The following is a 21,973-nucleotide window of genomic DNA, read 5'->3' on the forward strand; positions in this document are numbered from 1 at the left end:
ACAATACAATACAATACAATACAATACAGCTGGTTCGTTCTATTATTTCTGTTCAAATAACAGCCAAATAATTCAACATCATTAGTAGCCTAGCTCTTACCTGAATGGTATGAGAGTTCTTCAAGGGCAAGTCTCAATTACTCTGTACATTTCTTGGGACAAAAGAACTTGGAAATGTCTATTCTCCCTTCTAATCAAATAATACTTTGAAGGAATATAAAAAAAAAAGATGCGGTTTCTTGTCACATACTAGGCTAGTCTCCAATCTTTACCATCTTTTATTGTTACCAAGTGTCAATCTGCACAAGAAGTTCCTTTGAAGTTCTGTAGATATGTTCAGTCTACACAATGACCCTCCCTTAAAACATGATTTCCACCTCTGCTATGTGGCTTTTGGCCCAATTCTGCTTTGTAGCAGAGTTGTCCCTCCTGCATTCTTTGGGACACTTCTTCAGCAGGTGCATCGTGATATTTTTCACAGCCAGCATTGTCTCGGTACAGGTGGGTCTGATGAGCATCTCTGGGAGTAAAAATCCAAAATGCCCTGTGTCACGTAGTTCAAAGGCGAATGCATATGGTATTCCAGTTTTATAAGCCCAATCCATGGAGCTACCAGAGCTCACATCTACAAGTTAAAAAAATTAGCATTACTTATGATGGCACAATTTTTCAAAATGTTTATATGATCTTGCTTACTAAACTATACTGCATCATTTCAATAAAATACCTTTTGGATTGACTTAACAGTAGTTCCTTGGCATAGACTTGTGTAATTTATATTTATAAATCGTATCTACTACCATCTTTGAAGATCTTTTCTTTTTGGGTGGGGGAGGGAAGGCTGGTGTTCTACCATTTGAACTACAGCTCTACTTCCAGCTTTTTGGTGGTTAATTGGAATCTCATGGACTTTCCTTTGGATCTCAGGCTGACTTTGAACTTTGATCCTAAGATCACAGCCTTCTGAGTCACCAATACAACAAGGCCTGAGCCATGGAGTGGCTCAGGATTTAGCCTTAAGTATTGATTTTGGACTTTCTTTCTTTTCTTTTCTTTTTTAGTTCTGAGCACTCAGTTCTTCCTTCCTTTCAAGGTCTAGAGTGTTGAAACTTTGTTTCCAGAAGACTTCCTTATTTCTTCTACCTTCCCTATTTCTTTCACTCTTGTTGAACTTGTTCTCAGTCTTTAGCTTGGAGTTTCCAGACTCTGGTTTCATAACAGTCTCCACAGAGACAAGACAATTACTAACCCCCCCCCCCCCAGTCTCTTTTTTCTGCCTTTGTTTTGCTAATTCTTTGGCCCATTTTCTCTTGTTTTTACCCTGTAGTCTTTTTCTGCTACCATGATGCTCACAGCTCCAACTTTCCTTTTTTTTTTTGCCAGTCATGGACTTGAGCTCAGGGCCTGAGCACTGTCCTTGGACTTTCTCAAGGCTAGAGCTCTACCACTTGAGCCTCAGCACCACTTCTGGCTGTTTTTCTACATATGTGGTACCGAGGAATTGAACCCAGGTCTTTGTGCATGCTAGGCAAGTACTCTACCACTAGGCCAAAATACCAGCCCCCAACTTTCCTTTTTTTGGGTGGGGGTGGGGAATAGCGCCCCACTTAAGGATTCCTTCTCATTCTCTTCTTGTCTCAGGTCATTTCTTTCTCTTTTTTTTTCATTTTATTTTTTTATTATAGAGGGGTTAAAGTTACATTCACCAGATAGTAAGTGCATTACTTCTCACACATTGATACCCCTTCTCATGTTTTTGTCCCCACTTAGCTCCTCTCATCCCCTCCCAATCATCTTGTTTTCCTTCCTTCCCTTTCCTATTTCAAATAAACAAACATATATACAATATACCAGGTAACAAAGTCATATACAGTAACAATATGAGATTAACCATAGGGCAACAAAGGAGAAGAGAAAATAACATAATACATTAAGAACAACAATCACTTAAGATAAAGCTCTTGTTTCCATATCCTAGAGATCCTTTCATTTAGTCTCAACCTGTATTTGTAAGGAAATGGAAAGACTTGGAAAAAATCATATTAAGTGAAGGAACATAGGATCAATGGTTTCCCTCATTTGTAATAATTAATGCATATTTAGGACTCTCCTAGCAGATGATTACAATAGCAAAAAAACCTACATATATAAAGCCATATATATATATATATTCAGGTCATTTCTTGATGCCAGTTGTTACCATCTTCTCTGTAGGAATAAGGTCTCTTTCCTAGGGCCTAGTTTCATTCATTCTCTTTCTCTTACATCTGCATTTGCCTTGGTCAGAACTCTCTGGGTCACTCCTTCACCCAACCAGGACATACACCTTTGGTGACCTTTTCTTTTTCCTTTTGCTTGAGAACTCAACAGAGAATCTAAATATGCTGCTTCTTCATCCTTAAATAGTTTCAGTCTTGGTGATTGTTTTTCTTTTTCGAGTAATATATTAGACCTCAGGATCTCACAATATTTGTTCAGCTTGCTTGTTCATCTGAAGCCTTATCACTTGAGCCACAATCCCAGCCCAGCTTTTTATGCTGGTTATTTTGGAGACGAAGTCTTGTGATCTGTCTGTCTGTCTGTCTGTCTGTCTGTCTGTCTGTCTGTCTGTCTCTGTCTCTCTGTCTCTGTCTCTGTCTCTCTGTCTCTCTTTGTCTCTCTGTATGTCTCTGTCTCTCTGTCTCTCTCTTTGTCTCTGTCTCTCTCTCTGTGTCTGTCTCTCTCTCTCGGGGGGTCGTTGACTGGCTTTGGACCACAATCTTCTGGATCTCTGCCTCCAGAGAAACTAGGATTCTAGAGGTGAGCCACCAGCACATGTCTTCAATCTGGCTTCAATCTGGTTCTCATTTCTACTTATCAGTTTAACACTGCTCTGGAAGGCCACCAAGAACTCCAGCTTAATCTCTTTTCTGGTTTGTGTTTTCCCCTCAGGTCCTACTTATAGCCTCTCTTCAGCACTTTATATAGCTGACAATCCGTGCTGGCAGCTCTGTGTTCTGGCCCTGTGACTTCACAAGCTCTAGCTTTTTAGCACAGAGCTGGCAACACAGGCACTGAAGACAGTGTGCCTTCATGCTCTTTCTCCAACCTCTTGCGTGGCTTCTTTGTGCCTCAGTCTCTCTTTCTTCAAAAAGGAGATGGGGTTGTAAAAATGAATGGAATAATAGATCATTTGAAATTACTTATTATTTTATATCTATATTCTCTTAACATCTAGTCTGTAGCTTTTAATATGAGCTCTTATGAATCTTTTATTAAATGAATAACTGTTCAGAGAAAATGTATTCCTTTTTAAAACTGAACTATATAAGATTTACTTTAGTATAATACTATTATCATTGTTAACTTTCCAGAGCATGTTTATTTATGAATAATAATTTGTTTCTACTGCTGTTCCTGGGACCATTTAGAAGAGCATCATAACGTAAAAAATGACAGGTAAATGGCTCTGCTGTCATTCAAATTCCTCTTGGCTCTGGCTCCCATGTCTCTCTGGTTAGAGGACTTTGGAACTAGAAATGGTAGTCACAGTGGCAAATGCCAGAGACAGGATGAGCCCACTGTTACATTAGGGTGATGTGAGCAGCTCATTTCCATGGTACTAGACTGTTCTCCATAAACATAACCATGACTGTGTCTTTATGCCAAGTTGAAAAATAATAAACTGTTCAGGCTCTGGTGGCTCATGCCTGCAATCCTGGCTACTCAGGAGTCTGAGATCTGAGAATAGTGGTTCGAAGCCAGCCTAGGCAGAAAAGTTCCCATGAGAGTCTTTATCTCCAATGAACCACTCAAAAATCAGAAGCTGGGTTGTGGTGCTGTGGCTTAAAGTGTTAAAGCACTAGCCTTGAACAACAACAACAAAAATGCTCAGGAACTATACCTAGGCCCTGAGTTCAAGCCTTACAATTGACCAAAAAATTTTTTTTAAAAAGGTTATATTTCAAGCTGGTTTCTAGTGGCTCATGCCTATAATTTTAACTACTCAGGAAGCTAAGATCTGAGGATGGTTATTTGAAGCAAGCCTGGACAGGAAAGTTCATGAAGTTCTTATTTCCAATTACCCACCAAAAAGCTAGAAGTAGAACTATAGCCCTAGTGGTAGAGTGCTAGCCTTTAACAAAAAAGTTCAGGGATGGTGCTTAAGTCCTGAATTCAAGCTTCAGGCCTGGCACACGTGTAAAATTAATGTTTAAAAATGTCCGTGTTCATATGATGTTGTTATTACTTGGTAATGTGATTGCCTTTCTATACTGTTGTTTTTTCTCTCTCTCTTTATTAAAAAACAACTATATCTGGATATGGTGGTAAATGCCTGTAAACCTAACATCCAGGAGGCTAAGATAGAGAGATTAGCAGTTTGAGGCCAGCCTGGGCTACATAATCAGAAACTCTCTTCAGAAGGAAAAAAAAGAATAACAAACAAAAAAGAAAAAGAGTTCTAAAAATTGACAGCAATATGGGACCGATGATGGTGGTTTTGGTAAAAAAAAAAAAACTTGATACTTGTATCATTCTATTATTAGCATGAACTTATTAGACAAGCAATGGTAATAGACAAGCCAAGCTCTGTTTTAAAGGCAGAAGAAAATGAGAGGTAAGACATTCAGGATAGCTAGCTTGAGAAAAATCAAGGAGAAATTTGCTGCCTTACTGAGAAGCATAATTAGATGCCAATACTTGCACATACTCACATAGCTTATTGTTTACAACTGTAAACATAGGCAGATATTTATGTATACATGATTTCTCACTAGATTTTCCAGGTAATAAAGTCACTATCATTTTAGAGTTTGAAAGTGTAAGAGACATGATCAGTTGTAATTTCTTATGCTGCAATCAGATTTCTATTTTGGAAACTGAGCCTAGATTAATAATTCTGGCTAGAATGGTAATACAGCCTATTCAGGACTTAAAGAAATGTACATCTTCCAGATCTTTATCTAAGTTTATTTCATGTTTATTTTATATCAAATGAGAAATATTTTTAAATAATCATTCAAGAGAGGAAAGTCATCTGCAGGCACAATGTACAAAACAGCACTTCATAATTTCAGGATATGGAAACAAGAGATTTATCTTTGTGATTGTTGTTCTTAATGCACTATGTGAAGTTATTTCTTTTGTCTTTTTTTCCCCCTCTTATGGTTCATCTCATGTTGTTACTGTATTTGACTTTGGTACCGGGTATATTGTGATAGTGATGCTGGGGGCCTACTGGCCCCCTCTCTTACAGCCCAGCATGCTTGTTCCCTAGGCAACGTTAGGCCCATTCAGTATAATTAGCTACCAACCCCCTTGGCCTGGGACAGACCCCTAGGGCTGAGCTATCACCATGCAGGCCAGCAAGGTTCCCCTTCACCTTACCGGTCCTATAGGTCACCTGAGGTGACCAGGCCACGATCATATAAGGTAGCAGGGTCCTGCCAATCCCTACAGGTTATATAGGTCACCCCCTAACAATAGCCAGCACTTCTATGTGGGAGGGGTCTGCCGGTCCCATTCCTGGCATTAAACTTCTTCTTTGTTCCCTGTATCTGGATGTCTGCATTTTTTTGCAAAGTCTCCATATTATCTAACATATTGCATATATGTTAATTTGTTTATTTGAAACAGAGAAGGGGAGGGAAAATCAAGATGAGTGGGAGGGGGTGGGGGGAAGGAAAGTGGGAGAAAAGCATGGGAAGGGGTTTCCATGTTCAAGAAGTAAGGTACCCATTACCTACACATCACTCCAGCAATAAAATACAAAAAAGAAAAAAAGTATCTCATAGCCAGAATAATGAAGGCAAGGAATGAAAGGGAAGCAATTGTAGCGGTGAAATATTTACTTCATTATCTTCCTGAGGACCATCTCCACCCTTCCACTACTTACAATTGCTTAAGGCATCCATTTTGGTGTTTTCTGCTATGAAGAGTACTGCAATTCAAGTCAGAGTCATTAACATATACTTAGCATATTCTCTGCTTAGAATTTGTTTAAATTAGTACAGTGATTTTTGTCAGGCAGTATAAAAGTAATCAGATAGAAATTCTCTCCATCTTCTTTGGCTAATTTGATAGTCACAAATTACCCTTTCAGGAGAATATACTCTCCTTTTTTTTTTGCCAGTTCTGGGCCTTGAACTCAGGGTGTGGGCACTGAGCTTGATCTTTCTCAAGGCTAGTACTCTACCAGTTGAGCTACAGCATCACTTCCCACTTTTTTCAGTGAAGATGGTACCAAGAAATCAAATCCAGGGCTTGGTGCATGCTAGGCAAGCATTTACCACTAGGCTACACTCCCAGTCCCTCTCTTTTTTTCAAAAGGAAATCTTGGCATGGGATATTATTTAAGAGGTGAGTCTCATGTAGTACACACAGGAAACTTACACAGTGTGCTGGAGGCAGGTCCATATTTATACCGCACCCCATGTACTGACCGAAGCGCCTTTACAGCTTTATGAGCTGCAGATTCCTGGTAAAAACAAAACAAAACAAGAACAACAAAAACAAACAAACAAAAAGAACAAAATCTGTATTGTTGCATTGAAATTTCTAGCAACACTGATATGGGGCTTAATCCTTGTTAGCTATCAATATAGAAAATAGTCATAAGCACATTAATTAATGAGTATTTTTTAAAAAATAATTTTGCCAGTCCTGGGCTTGAGCTCAGGGCCTGAGCACTGTTCTTGGACTTTTTCAAGGCTAGAGCTCTACCACTTGAGCCTCAGCACCACTTCCAGCTGTTTATTTACGTATGTGGTACCGAGGAATGGAATCCGGGTCTTCGTGCATGCTAGGCAGGCACTCTACCACTAGGCCAAAGTCCCGGCTCATTGAGTATTTTTTGTTTTTGGTTTTTTTTTTGCCAGTCCTGGGCTTGAGCTCAGGGCCTGAGCACTGTCCTTGGACTTTCTCAAGGCTAGAGCTCTACCACTTGAGCCTCAGCACCACTTCCAGCTTTTTTCCATGTATGTGGTACCGAGGAATCGAACCCGGGTCTTCATGCATGCTAGGCAAGCACTTTAACCACTAGGCCAAACTCCCAGCCCATTAATGAGTATTTTTAATAACAATATTTTACTCTTAGAGAATATGGTACATTTTACTTTTCCTTTTTTGGTGGTGCTGGGGCTGAAACATACTTTACATGTCCTTTCTCTGGGGATGATCCTCACGGTAAGCCAGTGATCAATAGTATTTCTATTCTACAGATAAGAAGGCCCAGTAGTGTGGCAGATATGCTGGGATTATGCAGCGAAGATGGGGGAAGCTGTGATAAATGCCCATATTTTTCTGAGGCTGATTTTGGGTCTTTTCCTCTTAAATGTAGTTTAGAGATACCAGTTACTGTTTATTCCAGGATGACAGAGCAACGCCAATGTCAGTTTTACTAAAACTCCAGTCAGTCTTTACTAATCTGTCTGGGTTTAACAGATGCTTAATCAATATTTCTCATCTGAGTGTTGAATAAGTGTATTTGCAAGAGTATTAAGGCAACTGTATTGATCCTTAAGTACATATTTCAAAAGGCTCAATGGTTTAGTGGATATCTACAAGGTATTTAAAGCACATCTGGATCACTCAAGAAGCCACCGATAAAGACTGGAGGTGGCTGCTGATGAGAGCTGCTTACTCTTTCTTTCTTTTTTTCTCTCTCTCTTTTCTTTCTTTCTTTCTCTCTGCCTCTCTCTTCCTTCCTTCCTTTCTTTTCTCCCTCCTTCTCTCCCTCCCTCTCTCCTTCCTTCCTTCTTTCCTTCTTTTTTCCTTCCTCCCTTCCTTCTCTTCATCTTGCTTTTCCTCCTCCTCCTTGTCTTCTACCTCCTCTCCTCTTTCTCTTTCTCCTCCTCCTCCTCCTCCTCCTCCTCCTCCTCCTCCTCCTCCTCCTCCTCCTCCTCCTCCTCCTCCTCTTCTTTGACTTGTTTTTCTTATTTTGTATTTCTCCTTGTTAGGAACAAGAACATCAGTTTCAGAATGCTTCATGACTTCTAAAGTTACAGATGCCTCAGACAGGGCTTCGGTAGATGCAGAAATTCGAATGTAGCACTCTTGCTATTGTAGCCAGGACTCAGGAAAACTCAAAAAAAAATAGTCAAAATTTTAAATGGTGGGGATTCTTACAGGCACTTAAATGATATGATCTGTCCTTTAAAACATCCCAAAGCACTTCTTTTTAACAAGGAGTTAGGCAAGTATTGTATAACAAGTGAGGGGAAAAGAAGTATATTGAAACCAGTATGCATCTCTCCCATTTCCATTTGCCTATGAATAATTTAATACTTTAATTGAAGCACTCTGGATAACACTGTAGTGTGTGCTGGCCTGAGTCCAACATTGGTGTCCTCATTCAGCTCTGTACAAGGCAGAGTTTGTAGCTAATGCCACCCTTTGTGAATGTTCAAGGACCAGGTTTCAGGAGTCAGGAGATCACTTGTTATTGATTTCAGTGATGATGGCGTTCCTCTCACAGGCGCCAACAGAAAGGGGATGTAAACAACATAACCAGCTGTCTTCATGGAGAATCTTCTAAGATTTCAACAGCTTCTCCAACTATTGTAGCAATGTTCCGTGGCAAGGGTAGCTATTTCTACATTTAGAGGATTACTGCATTCTGCTAGTCAGAAGATTTTTGTTCCTCATTATTTTAGATAACCAAGCCCTCAAAAATAAAATAAGAAGCGACTGTGCTTATTTATACAAAATATTTGCATAGCTTCAACATTCTGAGCTCCTCGCTGGGCTTCTGCCGTTTGTATATAGGTTATGTATTGATAAAGGTTTAAATATAATTTACACACAAAAAGGAGAAATTTCACTAGTTTATTTGGGTGGCTCATAAGGCTTGATCTAGGCCTGGGAGCCGTCCCTGAGCTCTTCAGCTCAAGGCTACCACCCTACCCTTGAACCAAGCCCCACTTCCTGTTTTCTAGAGATTAATTGGAGATGAATCTCAGATCCTTTTGTGCCCAGGCTGGTTTTGAACTTTGATTCTCAGATCTCAGCCTCCTGAGTAGCTAGGATTACAGGCGTGAGCCACCATACCCAGCTTCACTAGTTTTTCTAAGAATTCTTTTTAATGATAGTTAGACATCTCCTCAAAAGTGATCAAGTGATCTTTTTTGTCGTGTGCCTGTTTGTCAGGGCCTTGTGTTCTTGGCTAGCTTTTAGACTCAAGACTGGTGCTCTACTACTTGAGCCACATCTTCACTTCTGTGTTTATGAAGATTAATTGGAGATAAAAGTCTCTTGAATTTGTCTGTCTGGTCTGGCTTTGAACTGTGACCCTCAGACTTCAGCCTTGATTACAGCGTGAGCACCAGTCCCCAAATGATCCTTCTTTTTCCATTGTTTTTTCTTTCCAGTTGTCCAAAAAGACCTACACCTTACTTACAGGTCCTTAAGGAAAACATTTTTTGAAAGTATTTCTATATTTTAAAGTGACATAATGACTTTCAATGGTAGCAGAAAATGACTCAAATATGGATGGCATTTTTTCTGAACAATTCTAGTAGAATTTATCCATTTCTGCTTAATAGTCAAGAATTATCTCATTTCTGAGAATTAAAAAAAATTAGTTTCAATGATTAGTCTTACACATTATGTATCCCAGGATTTCTAACCAATGACATTGCAGATTTGTTTAGTGAATGGTTATTCACTATGGTTGGGGAAGGTGGCAGGTTAATGCATCTTAGAATGTTTAGTCTGGGGGGGGGGGAGGGTAATGGGTACCAAGACATGTGAAAGGGTATCAATGTATGTGAATTAATGCACCTTCTATCTGGCAAATATCATGTAACCCTTTTATTAATTACAATAAAAAATTAAAAAAAAAGAATGTTTAGTCTCCACCTTGGTTCTACTTACAAGATGCTATCCCGCCTCCCTCTGTGCCTCCTGACACTGCTACATGTGGACTGGGAGGCAAATTCATTCATGGCTACAAATCATTGACTTACCCTTATGCCATATCTTCCAAACTGAAGACAAAATGAAAACAGGCTGAACTTAAGGCATGAGGATGAATTTTAAAATATGGGAAACATTCCCAACAAGAATGCTTTTATTTTTATTCTGCAAATGCCTTCTCTTCTGTTATAAAAATATAAATAGGTCCTGTTCCCCAAAGGGTTGAGTATTTGCCTATAGAAATATTGTGATATGGATGTCCAGGGTGTCAGGTCAATAAAAATAATAGCTATGGTGCAGCCACAGCAATTGAATAGAAGCCTGTTTGCCCCTCAGCCTAGCTGAAGAACAGCACTGTAGACTGTAACTATAGCCTTTACAGTCTTCATAAGAGGAGGAATTTGCTCCGAATTCTTGGAATGCCGAAAGCAAAGCCCACTTTGGATAGTATAAAAAGCCCACTTTGGGGGCTGGGAGTTTGGCCTAGTGGTTAAAGTGCTTGCCTAGCATGCACGAAGCCCCAGGTTCGATTCCTTGTTACCAGATACATAGAAAAAAAGCCGGAAGTGGTGCTGAGGCTCAAGTGGTAGAGCTCTAGCCATGAGAAAGTCCAAGGACAGGGCTCAGGCCCTGAGCTCAAGCCGAGGACTGGTAAAAAAAAAAAAAAAGCCCACTTTGGCTCTTTCTTGACCTCACATCCTCTATTCCTGCTAGGCCTTGTCTATCTAAGCTAGAAATTTCTCAAATCCCAAGCAGTTTGGGCGGGGTTTATAGTTCTAGGTATAATGAAAAGAGAAATATGTCTTCCTCTTTTATAAAAATGCTTTTAGTATCATAATATAACAAAAATAAATAAATACTTGGTTTTGGTTCTGGGTTCTTGACATGTAGCTTCTAAAACCCTCAGAACCTTTAGAATGTTGCGTATTTGAGAGATGACTAGAAGATAAATTCAGGATAGGATCTAGTGTCAGAAAGCCCAAATCATAGGAGCAGAACACTGCAATTTCAGCCCTATCCCTTAGCCTTCACCAATAGACAATGATTTCTTCAATTATGCATATGTAATGATGCCTTGTAAAGCCCCTGTAACAATGGGATTTGGAGGACTGGATTGGTGAGCATGTAGGAGTATAGAAAGGTGGTTTAGCTGGAAGAGGGAAAGAAGCTGTATGGCCCTCCCCTTCTTCTCGCTCCCTTGTCTTAGTCACCTCTTCCATTTGGCTGTTCCTGAGTTGTGTGCTTTAAAAGAAATTTATAAGAGTGAGTAAAGCACTTTCCTGGATTCACTGAATCATTCTAGTGAATTATTGAAACTCAGGCAAGGCTGGAGGGCCTTTGGGACTCTTTAGGCAAGTCTTTCAGTTAGGTAACATGGGAAGCCTCTGCTTACAGTGGATATATGACATGGGGGCAGTATGTCATGAATCCTGGGTAGTTGGTGTTAGACTTGAATTGAATTGGGCACCACCTAGTTTGTGTCTGAGAAGTGATGTTAGAAATACTACATACTTGATGCCAGGAGTGAAGCAACAATGATTTCTCAAGCATCCATACAGACTGGAATACAAAATGTAATTTTATGGCTCAGTGAATGTTGACAAAGTACATTACATTCTTGTAACCAGTATCCTGGTCAAGGAATCAAACAATGGCAGCCACTCAGAAATCCCTGGGTTTTTTTTTTTTCCCCACTACTGCCTCCCTCCCTCCATTTTCCCCCCAAAGTAATTGCTGTCCTAACTTCTAAAAGTATGTATTAGGATTTAATTTTTCTTGGTTTTGAACTTTACAGGCCTTTGGATCCTATAGGCTCTGAAATGAACTCACTTTATGATGAATTATGCCATACAGGGGATAGCTTATTGGGTTTCTAAGATAAGAAGAAAAAGAGCGCTACTGTTTTAACTTTCAAGTAATCTTATGTGTGAAAGCCTGCTCATTCTTCACTGTAGCTTGTCAGATGCATGCCCAGAGACTTACTAGCATTAAGCAAATAGCACTTATTAATTAAACTTGCTTTTAATTAGTGAGTTAGACTATAATTTATGAACAATTATTGACTCAATAAAGTTAATTACAGTCCTGCATATGTGACCCAAACTGTAATACTAATCAAATCCATCCTGACCTTTTCTATATAACCTGTGGTAAGAATGTAAATATGCTTGCAATGAATGCATTGTGAGAAGCAAAATCAACAACTCTGGAACTACGCTTGGGAATGAGACTTGAAAAAGGTGAACCTTAGTAGCTATGTGCCCTTAACATGGTGATTTAATCTTCCTGGACCTCAGTTATCTGTAAAATGGGGATAAGAGTTGAAGATGTTGGAACTCAACTATATAATATTCGTACTCAGATGAAGGCAGGAGCATTACAAATTCAAGGTCACCCTGGGCTACTAGACCCATCTCAACACAAGTTATGAGGAATAAATGAGTTAAAATATACAATATTCATTAGGAGAAACACAACATATTTGCTATTGTCACTGCTACTAAGATCACCTTAGCATCTGAAAGGACACCTGGTGTCTGACACACACCTTCATAGAGAGAGTCAAATACTTACCACACAGCCAAAATTGGGGATTGTGGCATGTTTGTAAGAATAGGGATACAGCAACATCTGTGCATATGCGTGAAAGGAGAGGTAAGCCTTAATGTGCTTTCTGTGTTTTCGAAGGAATTTCGCCACAGCCTTCACTTCCGGCTCAGATTCTGGGAAAGGCCCACAGTATGTGTCATCACAAGGGTGCCCTGAGGCTCCTTCACCTGCCAGTTAGGAAAGGAAGGGGGTGACAGAGCAAGCAGCGAGAAAGTGGGAAACACCAGTCAACTTAGATGTGCTCAAAAACATATACAGTGCCATTTCTTTTCTTTCTATAAACAGGTGTTAAGGGATTCATCTAATCTTTTAAAAAATTTATAGCATATAGTTACATATGATTATTGAAAAGTTCGAGGTAACTGAAGCCCTCATGGTTGATAGGAGAGCTGAATGGAAACCAGGTACTGTCCTAAACACTTTAAAGGAATGGTTCTTTCCTCTGTCAGTTCTTGTTCTCTAGAGAACTAAGACAACATAATCCCCTAGAGCAGGCTAGGCCTCCCATTACATGCCCTGTAATACCTGCACTCTTTTCATAGCATTCAACACACTTGTAATTAGTGTTCAATATTTACTCATTTAACAGTCAACCAGTGTTTACACTGTTCTAGGTAATTGGGAAATAACACAGAAAAAAACTGTGTTATTGGAAATAACAGAAAAAAAATCCCAAATCTAATAGGTTATTTCTTCCCCTTCCTCCTCCTCCTCCTCCTCCTCTTCTTCCTCCTCCTCTTCCTCCTCCTCCTCCTCCACCACCACCTCCTTCTCCTTCTCCTCCTCCACCACCACCACCACCTCCTCCTCCTCTTCCTTCTGCTCCTTCTCTGCCTCCTCTTCCTCTTCTTCCTCCCATCGCCTTTCTCTTCTTTCTTTTGTCCTCTTCTTCTTTTCCTCTGGCTCTCCATCCCCCTTCTTTGGCAGAACTGGGGTTTGAATTTAGGGCTTCATTCTTGGTCTGCAGGTGTTCTACTGCTGTACCATACCTTTAGTCCTCTGAATGCACATTCTTTCTCTTTGCTCAGTGTAAACCAGCACTGCATTCCACCCTCACCACCCCCCCCCACACCAGATACTTGTCATCTAGAACACTACGGTAAGCATTCTGCAAATATGTGTTGGGTAAGTCAATGTTAGATCACAAGGAAAATATAAGCCACATGCTAGTGTCTCACATCTGTAACTCTTGCTACTCAGAAGGCCGGGATATGAGGGTCCTGGTTTGAAGCCAGCTCAGGCAAAAAATTCCTGGCAGGATTCTTATCTCTAATTAGCCATTCAAAAACTGGAAGTGTAATTGTGACTAACCTTGTGCTAGCCTAGTGCAAAAGAGCCCAGTGATGGCACACAGGCCCTGAGCTCAAACTGCATGACGAAGGAAAAAAGAAAGCAAAAAGGAAACAAAAAATAAGTACAAATGTTGATATAGCAAGAACATAAAAGCAGGCCAGAAATAATTGGGCAAGATCACATGTCTAACACATTTCTATTATACTTTTAGATGAGCAATATTCAAAATGTCTATGAAACTCCGGAGGCATTTCTAATTTTTGTGGGAGTCAGTTATGGTTTAGTTAAGAAGACTTATTTATTGAGAAAAAAGCCCATCATATAGGGAAAAGTTAGAAGGAGGTCTGTGAAAGGAAAGGAAGAAGATTGGATCACTGAAGCATTTCAGTCCCAAGAAAGTTTGGAAATAAATTATTCCCCAATGTTATTTTCCAGTATGGGGGTATTATCACTCATTTAGAAAAAAATAACTCAGTAAGTTCATGACAAATGTTTGGTGATTTTGTAGCATAGTCCAATCTGCTGACTAGGAGCAGAGGACTAAGACAAGTCAGTCTTGATTTTGAGAATATTAAGTATGGTTCATGATATTGGAGAGTCAAGAGCTGAAATGAGCGAACTCAAAGCAACTGACATTTCCTTTTGAATTTTATTCTAGAGGTGCCCCAGATGCAAGTGGGGTTTGGAATATACTGTAAAGTTGGTACTCTGAAGGAAATGGGGGAAATAAGAGCTATCTGGCAAATAGCAATGTAAAGCACTAGAAAAACCCAAACACAGACTGAACAACTAATTCCAGAAAGAGCAAACCAAATGAGCCAGAGAAAACAAGAATGTACAATAATGCTAATGCATATTCTCAAGGGCAGCTAGGACACTAGAAACCAAAAGGGACAAGAAGGTTTTTTTTCTTAAGCAATCAGATGTAGTAGAAATAGAAAGCTTAATTCATGGGTTGAATGAATACAGTTGATGAAAGTATTAATGAGAAGGAGTTGAATTAGAAACATCCCCAGAAGCCCTCTAAAAGACATAAAGAATTAGAAAAATGACTAACAAATTAAGGGATATGAAAACTAGAATAAGTATCAATATATGATTACTAGGAGACCTCTTAGGGGAAAAAATAAAGTTAAATATTTGAAGAGAGGCTAATTAACAGGCTTGGCCTTGTACTGAACAAAAGATGCAAAAGAGAAAATACAAAGATATGGAATATTAAAATAAAAGGAAATAATTCCATGGAGGTTAAAAGCAGGTTATTTAGAAAGAACCAGAAACAGATGAACATTTGATTTTTTTTTCAATAACAGCACTAGAGGGAAAGTTTGAAAGTACATTTTATAAAAAGAATTTTGTTGTTGTTGCTGTTGGTTGTGGGGTGTGAACTGTGGGCATGGGTCCAGTCCCTGAACTTTTCAGCTCAAGGCTGGCATTCTACAACTTTGAGCCACAATACCACTTCCAGTTTTCTGGTGATTAATTGGGTAGGAGTCTCACGGACTTTCATATCTAGGCTGGCTTTGAACCATAATTCTCAGATCTCAACCTCCTGAGTAGGTAGGATTACAGGTGTGAGACCAACACTCAGCCTCCTATTTATTTCGATAGTACCGAGGTAGAATTCAGGACCTCAAAATTGTTAGGCAAGCACTCTACCACTTAAGCCAGGTAATTAGCTCTCCATCTATTTTTCTGTAAACATAGCAATAAAGTCTTCAAAATTTACTAAAAGTAAGTAAAGATGTCAATGATTCCTTATTTATTTATTTATTTTATTCAGTTCAATTAAATAAAATATTTTGTTCCGTTTCAATTAAAATCGAATTAGAGATGCAAGATTTGGGGAGAACTCAACTAAAAAAATATTTTTCTTTTTTTATGGTATGACCAAAATATACCTTAGTCATATCCATCCCTACCACCCAAATCAAATGGATCAAAGATCTCTATGTAAGATCAGATACCCTGAAAACATCACAGGAAGGGATAGGATTCCTTGGCATGGGTCCAAACTTCCTAAGTAAAGATCCAGAAACTCAAAAAAGTCACAGAAAGTCTGGGTAAATGGGATTGCTTTAAACAATAGAGTTTCTGAGGGCAAAGGACATAGCTAACAAGATAAACAGATTGGGAGAAGATCTTCAGTAGCTACACAACAGACAAGGGCCTTATATCAACAATATACCCAGAGCTCAAAAAAGTTAGCCTCCCCCAAACAAATCCTCAAAGAAGCAACTACTCCATTAACAAGTAGGCTAAAGAATTAAAAAGAGTCTTCTCTGAAAAGGAAATAAGAATGGCCAATAGGCACATGAAGAAATGTTCAACATCTCTGGCCATAAAAGAAATGTCAATCCAAACCACATTGAGATTTCACCTCACCCCAGTTAGAATGGCCATTATCAAGAAAACTAATAATTACAGATACTGGTGGGGATGTAGCCACAAAGGAACGCTATTACACTGTTGGTGGGAGTTTAAACTAGTTCAATTATTCTGGAAAGACTAAACATAGAGCCTCCCTACCACCAAGCAAGCCCTTTGCTGAGCATTTACCAGTGACCACAAACAAGGCCACATTAAAGTGATCAGCACAACCATGTTCATTGGAAAGATTTTTATAATTCTAAGATAAAAGGATAAAGAAGGTTTTGTTAAAGGTTCAATGAAGATTGATATTTATATTATTCCATAACTTCCTAATTTAAGTAAAATAGCAGCTAGAACTACAGATCCAGCAACAGATTCTTCAACTTCACTAGTTAGAATCTGAATTGGTAAACTGATTCTTTGTGCAAAACAATGCTATAACTATGCCTTTATCATATGCTCCTAATTCTTTTGTGCTCACTACATGTCAGGCTCTTTAATGCAATCACATCTACCTTATCCAATATCCAGTATTATAACTGCAATTTTATCAGAAGAACAAAAAGTAACCTCTAAATCTATAGGACAAAACATAAATCAGATCATGAGCAATGATGAAATAATGAATGCAAAAGGCTAGCTGGGCATGGTACCTCACATCTGTAATCCTAATATTTATGAGGTTGAGGCAAAATAAAATGATTCATAGCAAGCCTAGGTCACATAGTGAGACCTCAAGTCAAAACCAAAACAAAATCAAAACAAGAGAATAAACATAAGATATGAAATAATAACTGCAAAAGGCTAATATTTTATGATCAAAAGTAAAAACAACACACACACAAAAGAAATAGCATTGGTTGAACACTTCTAGCTACTGAGTTAGGCACTGGGAATGCAAATATGAAGAAACAAAATACTTTGAGGAACATACAGATTGGCCTAGAGGACAAACACATAATGGACAATATTCAGAAAGCAGAGAAGGGGAATTACCCTCCATGAGTGTTAAGAAAGTCCTTTTACAGGAGAAAATGTCTCTTGGAACATGTAAGGCTAGAAGGATAGATGTGAGGTGGTCAGAATAAACCCAAAATATAAAGGGTCTGTTCGCAGGATGCAGGTGTCATATGGTAGTAACAATTGCAAGGGAAGGAGGCTTGGAGGGAGGGTAGAAAGGAAGGGAAAGAGGTTAGGAAAAGAAAAAGGAGGGAGGGTGCCAGAGAAGAAGAGAGGGAAGGAAGGAGAGAAAGGAACAGAGGGAAGGAAAAAGACAAAGAGAGACAGACAGAAGGACAGACAGACAGACAAACAGACAGACAGAGAGAGACTGTTGGGATAAAGTTCTAGAAAGTATGAGAATATGTAGACTCAATCATCAGGCCTTGAATACTAGGTGAGATTTCTGATTTTTGGCTTCTTTATAGTGATCATATTTGTAAAAAACGAAGTATTTTCTTGGTATATATTTGTCATTTGTGATTTTTAAGCTAATATATGAATGCACAAAATAAAAATTAAACAATGGCTTTAGAAATAACAATAATTCAAGATGTTTAAATTTTTAATTAGTCATGCAGGAAAATGTAATTTTCTTAAAATAAGGATGAGATAGTTGACATCTAATTTAAGTACTTTAGAAGTGTCCAGAAATTATTTTTCTTAAATGACTACAAGATGTAAATTATGCTATAAAAGAACATGAGTACATTAAATTCTTGGTTGATCTCCCAACTGGAATTTTTAATGAAAAGTATACGTACTGCAGTCTTTCTGGATGTTTAAAAGAATCTTTCATTTCTCTAGGAATAGCCATTGCAAAGTTAATTTGATATATACATAGAAAATGGCTATAATTGAATATTTGGTAGAAAGAATATGCAATTGTATAAAATGAAATGGTTAAAGATATCTATTGGAGAAAAAAAGAAAATGGACTAAAAGAATGACAGTAGTTTGCTAGGCTGGTGATATGCTAATCATTTCTCCCCGTGTTTTATTTCTGTAACACTATATCAATTTTATAAAAATATAGTAGAAAAGAATAGATAGCTCAGAACTTTTTTATTTTTTTTTGTAGATTGTGGAGCTTGAACTCAAGACTTGGGCACTTTCCTTGAAACTAAAAATGGTTCTAGCTGGGTGCCGTGGCTCATGCCTGCAATCCTAGCTACTCAGGAGGCTGAGATATGAAATCAATTTGGGTAGGAAAGTCTGTGAGACTCATCTCCCACTAACCACTCAAATATTGGAAGTGATGCTGTGGCTCAAAGTGGTAGAGTGCTAGCATTGAGTGATAGAGCTGAGAGACGGAGCTTAGGCCCTGAGTTCAAGCCCTATGACCTACAAGAAAAAAATGTTTAGAAAATTTAAAAGGGAAATAAGCAAAAACAGAAAAATCGTTGGCCGTATTTTACATTTTTCAGCCATTGATCTCTGAAGAATTGGTAGATATACCGGAACCGGCTAATGAGCAGTATCTAGGGAGATCAACATTATTTTTGTGTTTTTATCAGTTATGTTTTTATATTTGTTCCTATTTTTATTTATTGCTTTAAGATTTAGTAAAGAATGCTTAGGCAATTTAAAAAAAATTAGTATTTTAAAAATATTTTGGGGGGAGGCATTGAGGGCATTTGCTTAGCATGTGCAAGTCCTCAGCACATACAAAAAGAATATTTGTCTTTTATTCTCACTTCCACACTACCCTCAAGTAAAACTTATGCTGAAAACTGGGCACAGTTGCCAATATACTTTATAAGTACATACAAACAGATATGTGTTCATATACCCATGCATGCACCTATGCACCTATGAGTGTTTGCATAGCTATTCATTCGTCTTTAGAAACAAATTGGTTACAAAATAGAATTATAATCACACATTTTGCCTCTTGCTTTCTTTTTTTTCAATTGTATTTTGTGGAACTTTATGTACATCACCGTGAATCCAATCTTTTTAATGCAGTATATTGTAATTGATGTATAATTTAATCTCCTGTGTGTTTACTGTAGTAGCTGTGCTTATTTTTCTTTTGCTCTTCTCTGTTTCTGGCACACTGAATGAATATTACATTAAAGAAAGTGGGGCCACTACAACTGATCTGATATAAACAATATTGTAATAAATATCCAAGTACACATGTCCTTGCATCTGAGCAAGAACATTTCCATGAGACAGACTCAGAGAGAACTAGAACACTGGCATGAGTGATAAGTTCACATGACGTAACATTTTTAAATCTTTAAGAAGATACTTTAAATTCTCATTGACTTTTGGTCCAATTGCCCACCATGGATATTTCAGGCAGTGTAGGAATACCATTTCTTTTCAATTCATACATGAAATTACCTGCAAGTAATCATCTTTTAACTTTTGTCAGAGGGTAGAAAGTTAATCTATCAGCATTTTTGTAAATATGTGTATTCATCTTTATTTTAGATTGAAATCTTTCCTGAATGTCTTAATAATGTTCTTATCTTGTTTCCTCTTGGGTTGTTTATCTTTTTCTTAGTTGTGTATAAAAGTAGATTGTGTACTCAAGAACATCTTCTTCATTTGAAAATGGATACATTGTTTACATGGAAAATTAGTACTATTTCAAAGGAAAACTTAGAATAAACAAGCTAGTTGAAGGTGGTAGCAAAAAAAAAGTAGATTGTGTGGATATCTGCTATCTGTATTGCATTTTATACTTGAATGTATAATTTTTCTATCTAATTATTTATGGCAACAATTGTCATTTTAGATAGTTAACTTTATGGCCACTGTGTATTTTTTGTGCCTTTTTAGTTTTCTCATTTTGTTTAAGAAAATTTTACCTATTGTAACAGATTAGGGGTATTTCTAGATTTTCTTCTAAGAATTTGCTACTCTATTTTTCCCCCTTCCTAGCACAGTATTTAATCCTTCTAGATTTTTTACATACATAACACGTGGTTGTTTCTGGATGGATGGCTATTTCTGTCAACATTATTATTAAGCATCCTATTATCTTCCCATTTAATTAAAGTACCACCGTGGTCATAAAGTCTGCTACCTGTGTGGACCTATTCTTGGAGCCTCTGTTTCCTGCAGATTTTTTTCTATTAATACCCATTTTGTTACCACATTTATCTATAGCAGCATTGATTCCAGGATCTTTTATAGTTTTACATTTGTAAACTCTTCATTTATTTTTCTCATAAGCTTTATAATTCTTTTATTCCATTTCTAGAATTAAAACCAATCTATATTCTAAGTAGAATGATACTCAACTTACATTATTTGGGAATGACTTTCATCAAATAACTTAATATAAGGTCAGATTAGGCCATTGTCCTTATTAGGTTTGGTTTTTCTCTTCATATTTAATCTTTTTCCCTTTGTTACAAATTCCTTATCACTGTTGCTGTTGTCATTATTGCAACTGGATAACTTGCTCAAATGGTCTTCTAGAACAGTGTGGGGAAAACACTTCATTGAGCTATCAGTATTCTTTGCAGTATCTACCACTACTAAATGTATCCTTGGGAATTAGTCACTTGAACCATCTCTTTAAACTTCACTTACTACAAACTATCAAAATCAAAATACAATCTATTAAACACATTTTCATGTGCAGTCTGCTTCCTGCTTGCTTTTATATTTACAATATTGAGGAACAGATATATTGGCATTGCCTTAGAAAACTGGATCCTCTTCTAAAGGAAAACCTTCTAAATTTCTGAGGGTAAATTACTTATATTGTTCAATGTATCAGTGGTTATGGTAATCAAAAAAGAATGCACTTTTCATCTTTTCTGTAGGTTGAAACTATTTCAAACCATTCCTGAACACCACAGAGACCAGAGACTTAATTCCTCCATCCTACAATATAGACAGAGTGGAAGTTGCTATGTTTGTATGGGAAGGAAAACAAAACTTACTAATTTTTGCCTTCAGGATTGAATGACTAGAATTATGGCTGCTGTTGAAAACAGGGCGGAGGCTGCCGTTCCTGTTTGTAATGGCTGAGCACCAGCCACAAGTGGAGGTGTATGAGGAGATTCACCTTGCCTGGGTCCATTGACTGTATAGCTGTAGCCAAATACTCCTTTTTAAAGTAATGCATTAATTAACTAATTAGTGCATTAATTTCTGCCAGTCCTGGTGCTTGAATTCAGAGCTAGAGCACTGTCTTTGGGCTTTCTCAAGGCTAGCGCTCTATCATTTGAACCACAGTGCCATTTCTGGCCTTTTTCTGTGTATGTGGTACTGATGAATCAAACCCAGGGATTTGTGCATGCTAGGCAGGCATTCTACCTCTAGACCATGCTCCTGGCCCCTAAATTTATTTTTATTATTATAGTTTTTGTGTTTGTGTACCAGTTAGGGGCTTGAACTCAGGGCCTGCACACTGGCCTTGAACTTCTTTTGCTCAAGGCGAGCAATTGACCACTTGAGTCACAGCTCCACTTTTAGCTTTTGGGGTATTCAGTTGGAGATTAAGGTGTCACAGACTTTTCGATGCAGGTTGGCTTTGAACTATCATTCTCAGAACTCAGCCTCCTAAGTAGATAGGATTACAGGCATGAGCCACCAGTGCCCTGCTTACTATCTTGTAATAGTGTACAAAGGGGTTTTAATTCAATGTAGCATTTTATATGTACACTACATCTTGGTCAATGTCACCCTTTCCAAATCCTCCTCTCCTCTCTCCACATTTAACCCAGCACTGTACATCTCCTCAAATATCCTAGACCCATTTTCAGTTATATACATCAAATATCCACCCACTGCACCTCTATCCATTCATCTGCTTACCCTCCCTTATTACTACCAC

General features: G+C 38.1%; 1 protein-coding gene across 1 annotated transcript in view; it reads right to left on the reverse strand.

Moving 5' to 3' along the window:
* Positions 1-281: 281 nt before the first annotated feature.
* The window catches only part of Cpa6 (carboxypeptidase A6), a 264,676-nt gene continuing 242,984 nt past the window's right edge, over positions 282-21,973 (reverse strand). The window contains exons 9-11 of the mRNA XM_090338664.1: positions 12,469-12,671; positions 6,373-6,457; positions 282-625 (exon numbers count right to left, since the gene is read on the reverse strand). Of these exons, the coding sequence (XP_090194790.1) occupies positions 360-625; positions 6,373-6,457; positions 12,469-12,671 (554 nt within the window). The 3' untranslated portion in view covers positions 282-359. The remainder of the gene's footprint in view (positions 626-6,372; positions 6,458-12,468; positions 12,672-21,973) is intronic.

Source organism: Megascapheus bottae, chromosome 9 (genome assembly GCF_031878675.1).
Source record: "Megascapheus bottae isolate mThoBot1 chromosome 9, mThoBot2.hap1, whole genome shotgun sequence".
Lineage (NCBI taxonomy): Eukaryota > Metazoa > Chordata > Mammalia > Rodentia > Geomyidae > Megascapheus > Megascapheus bottae.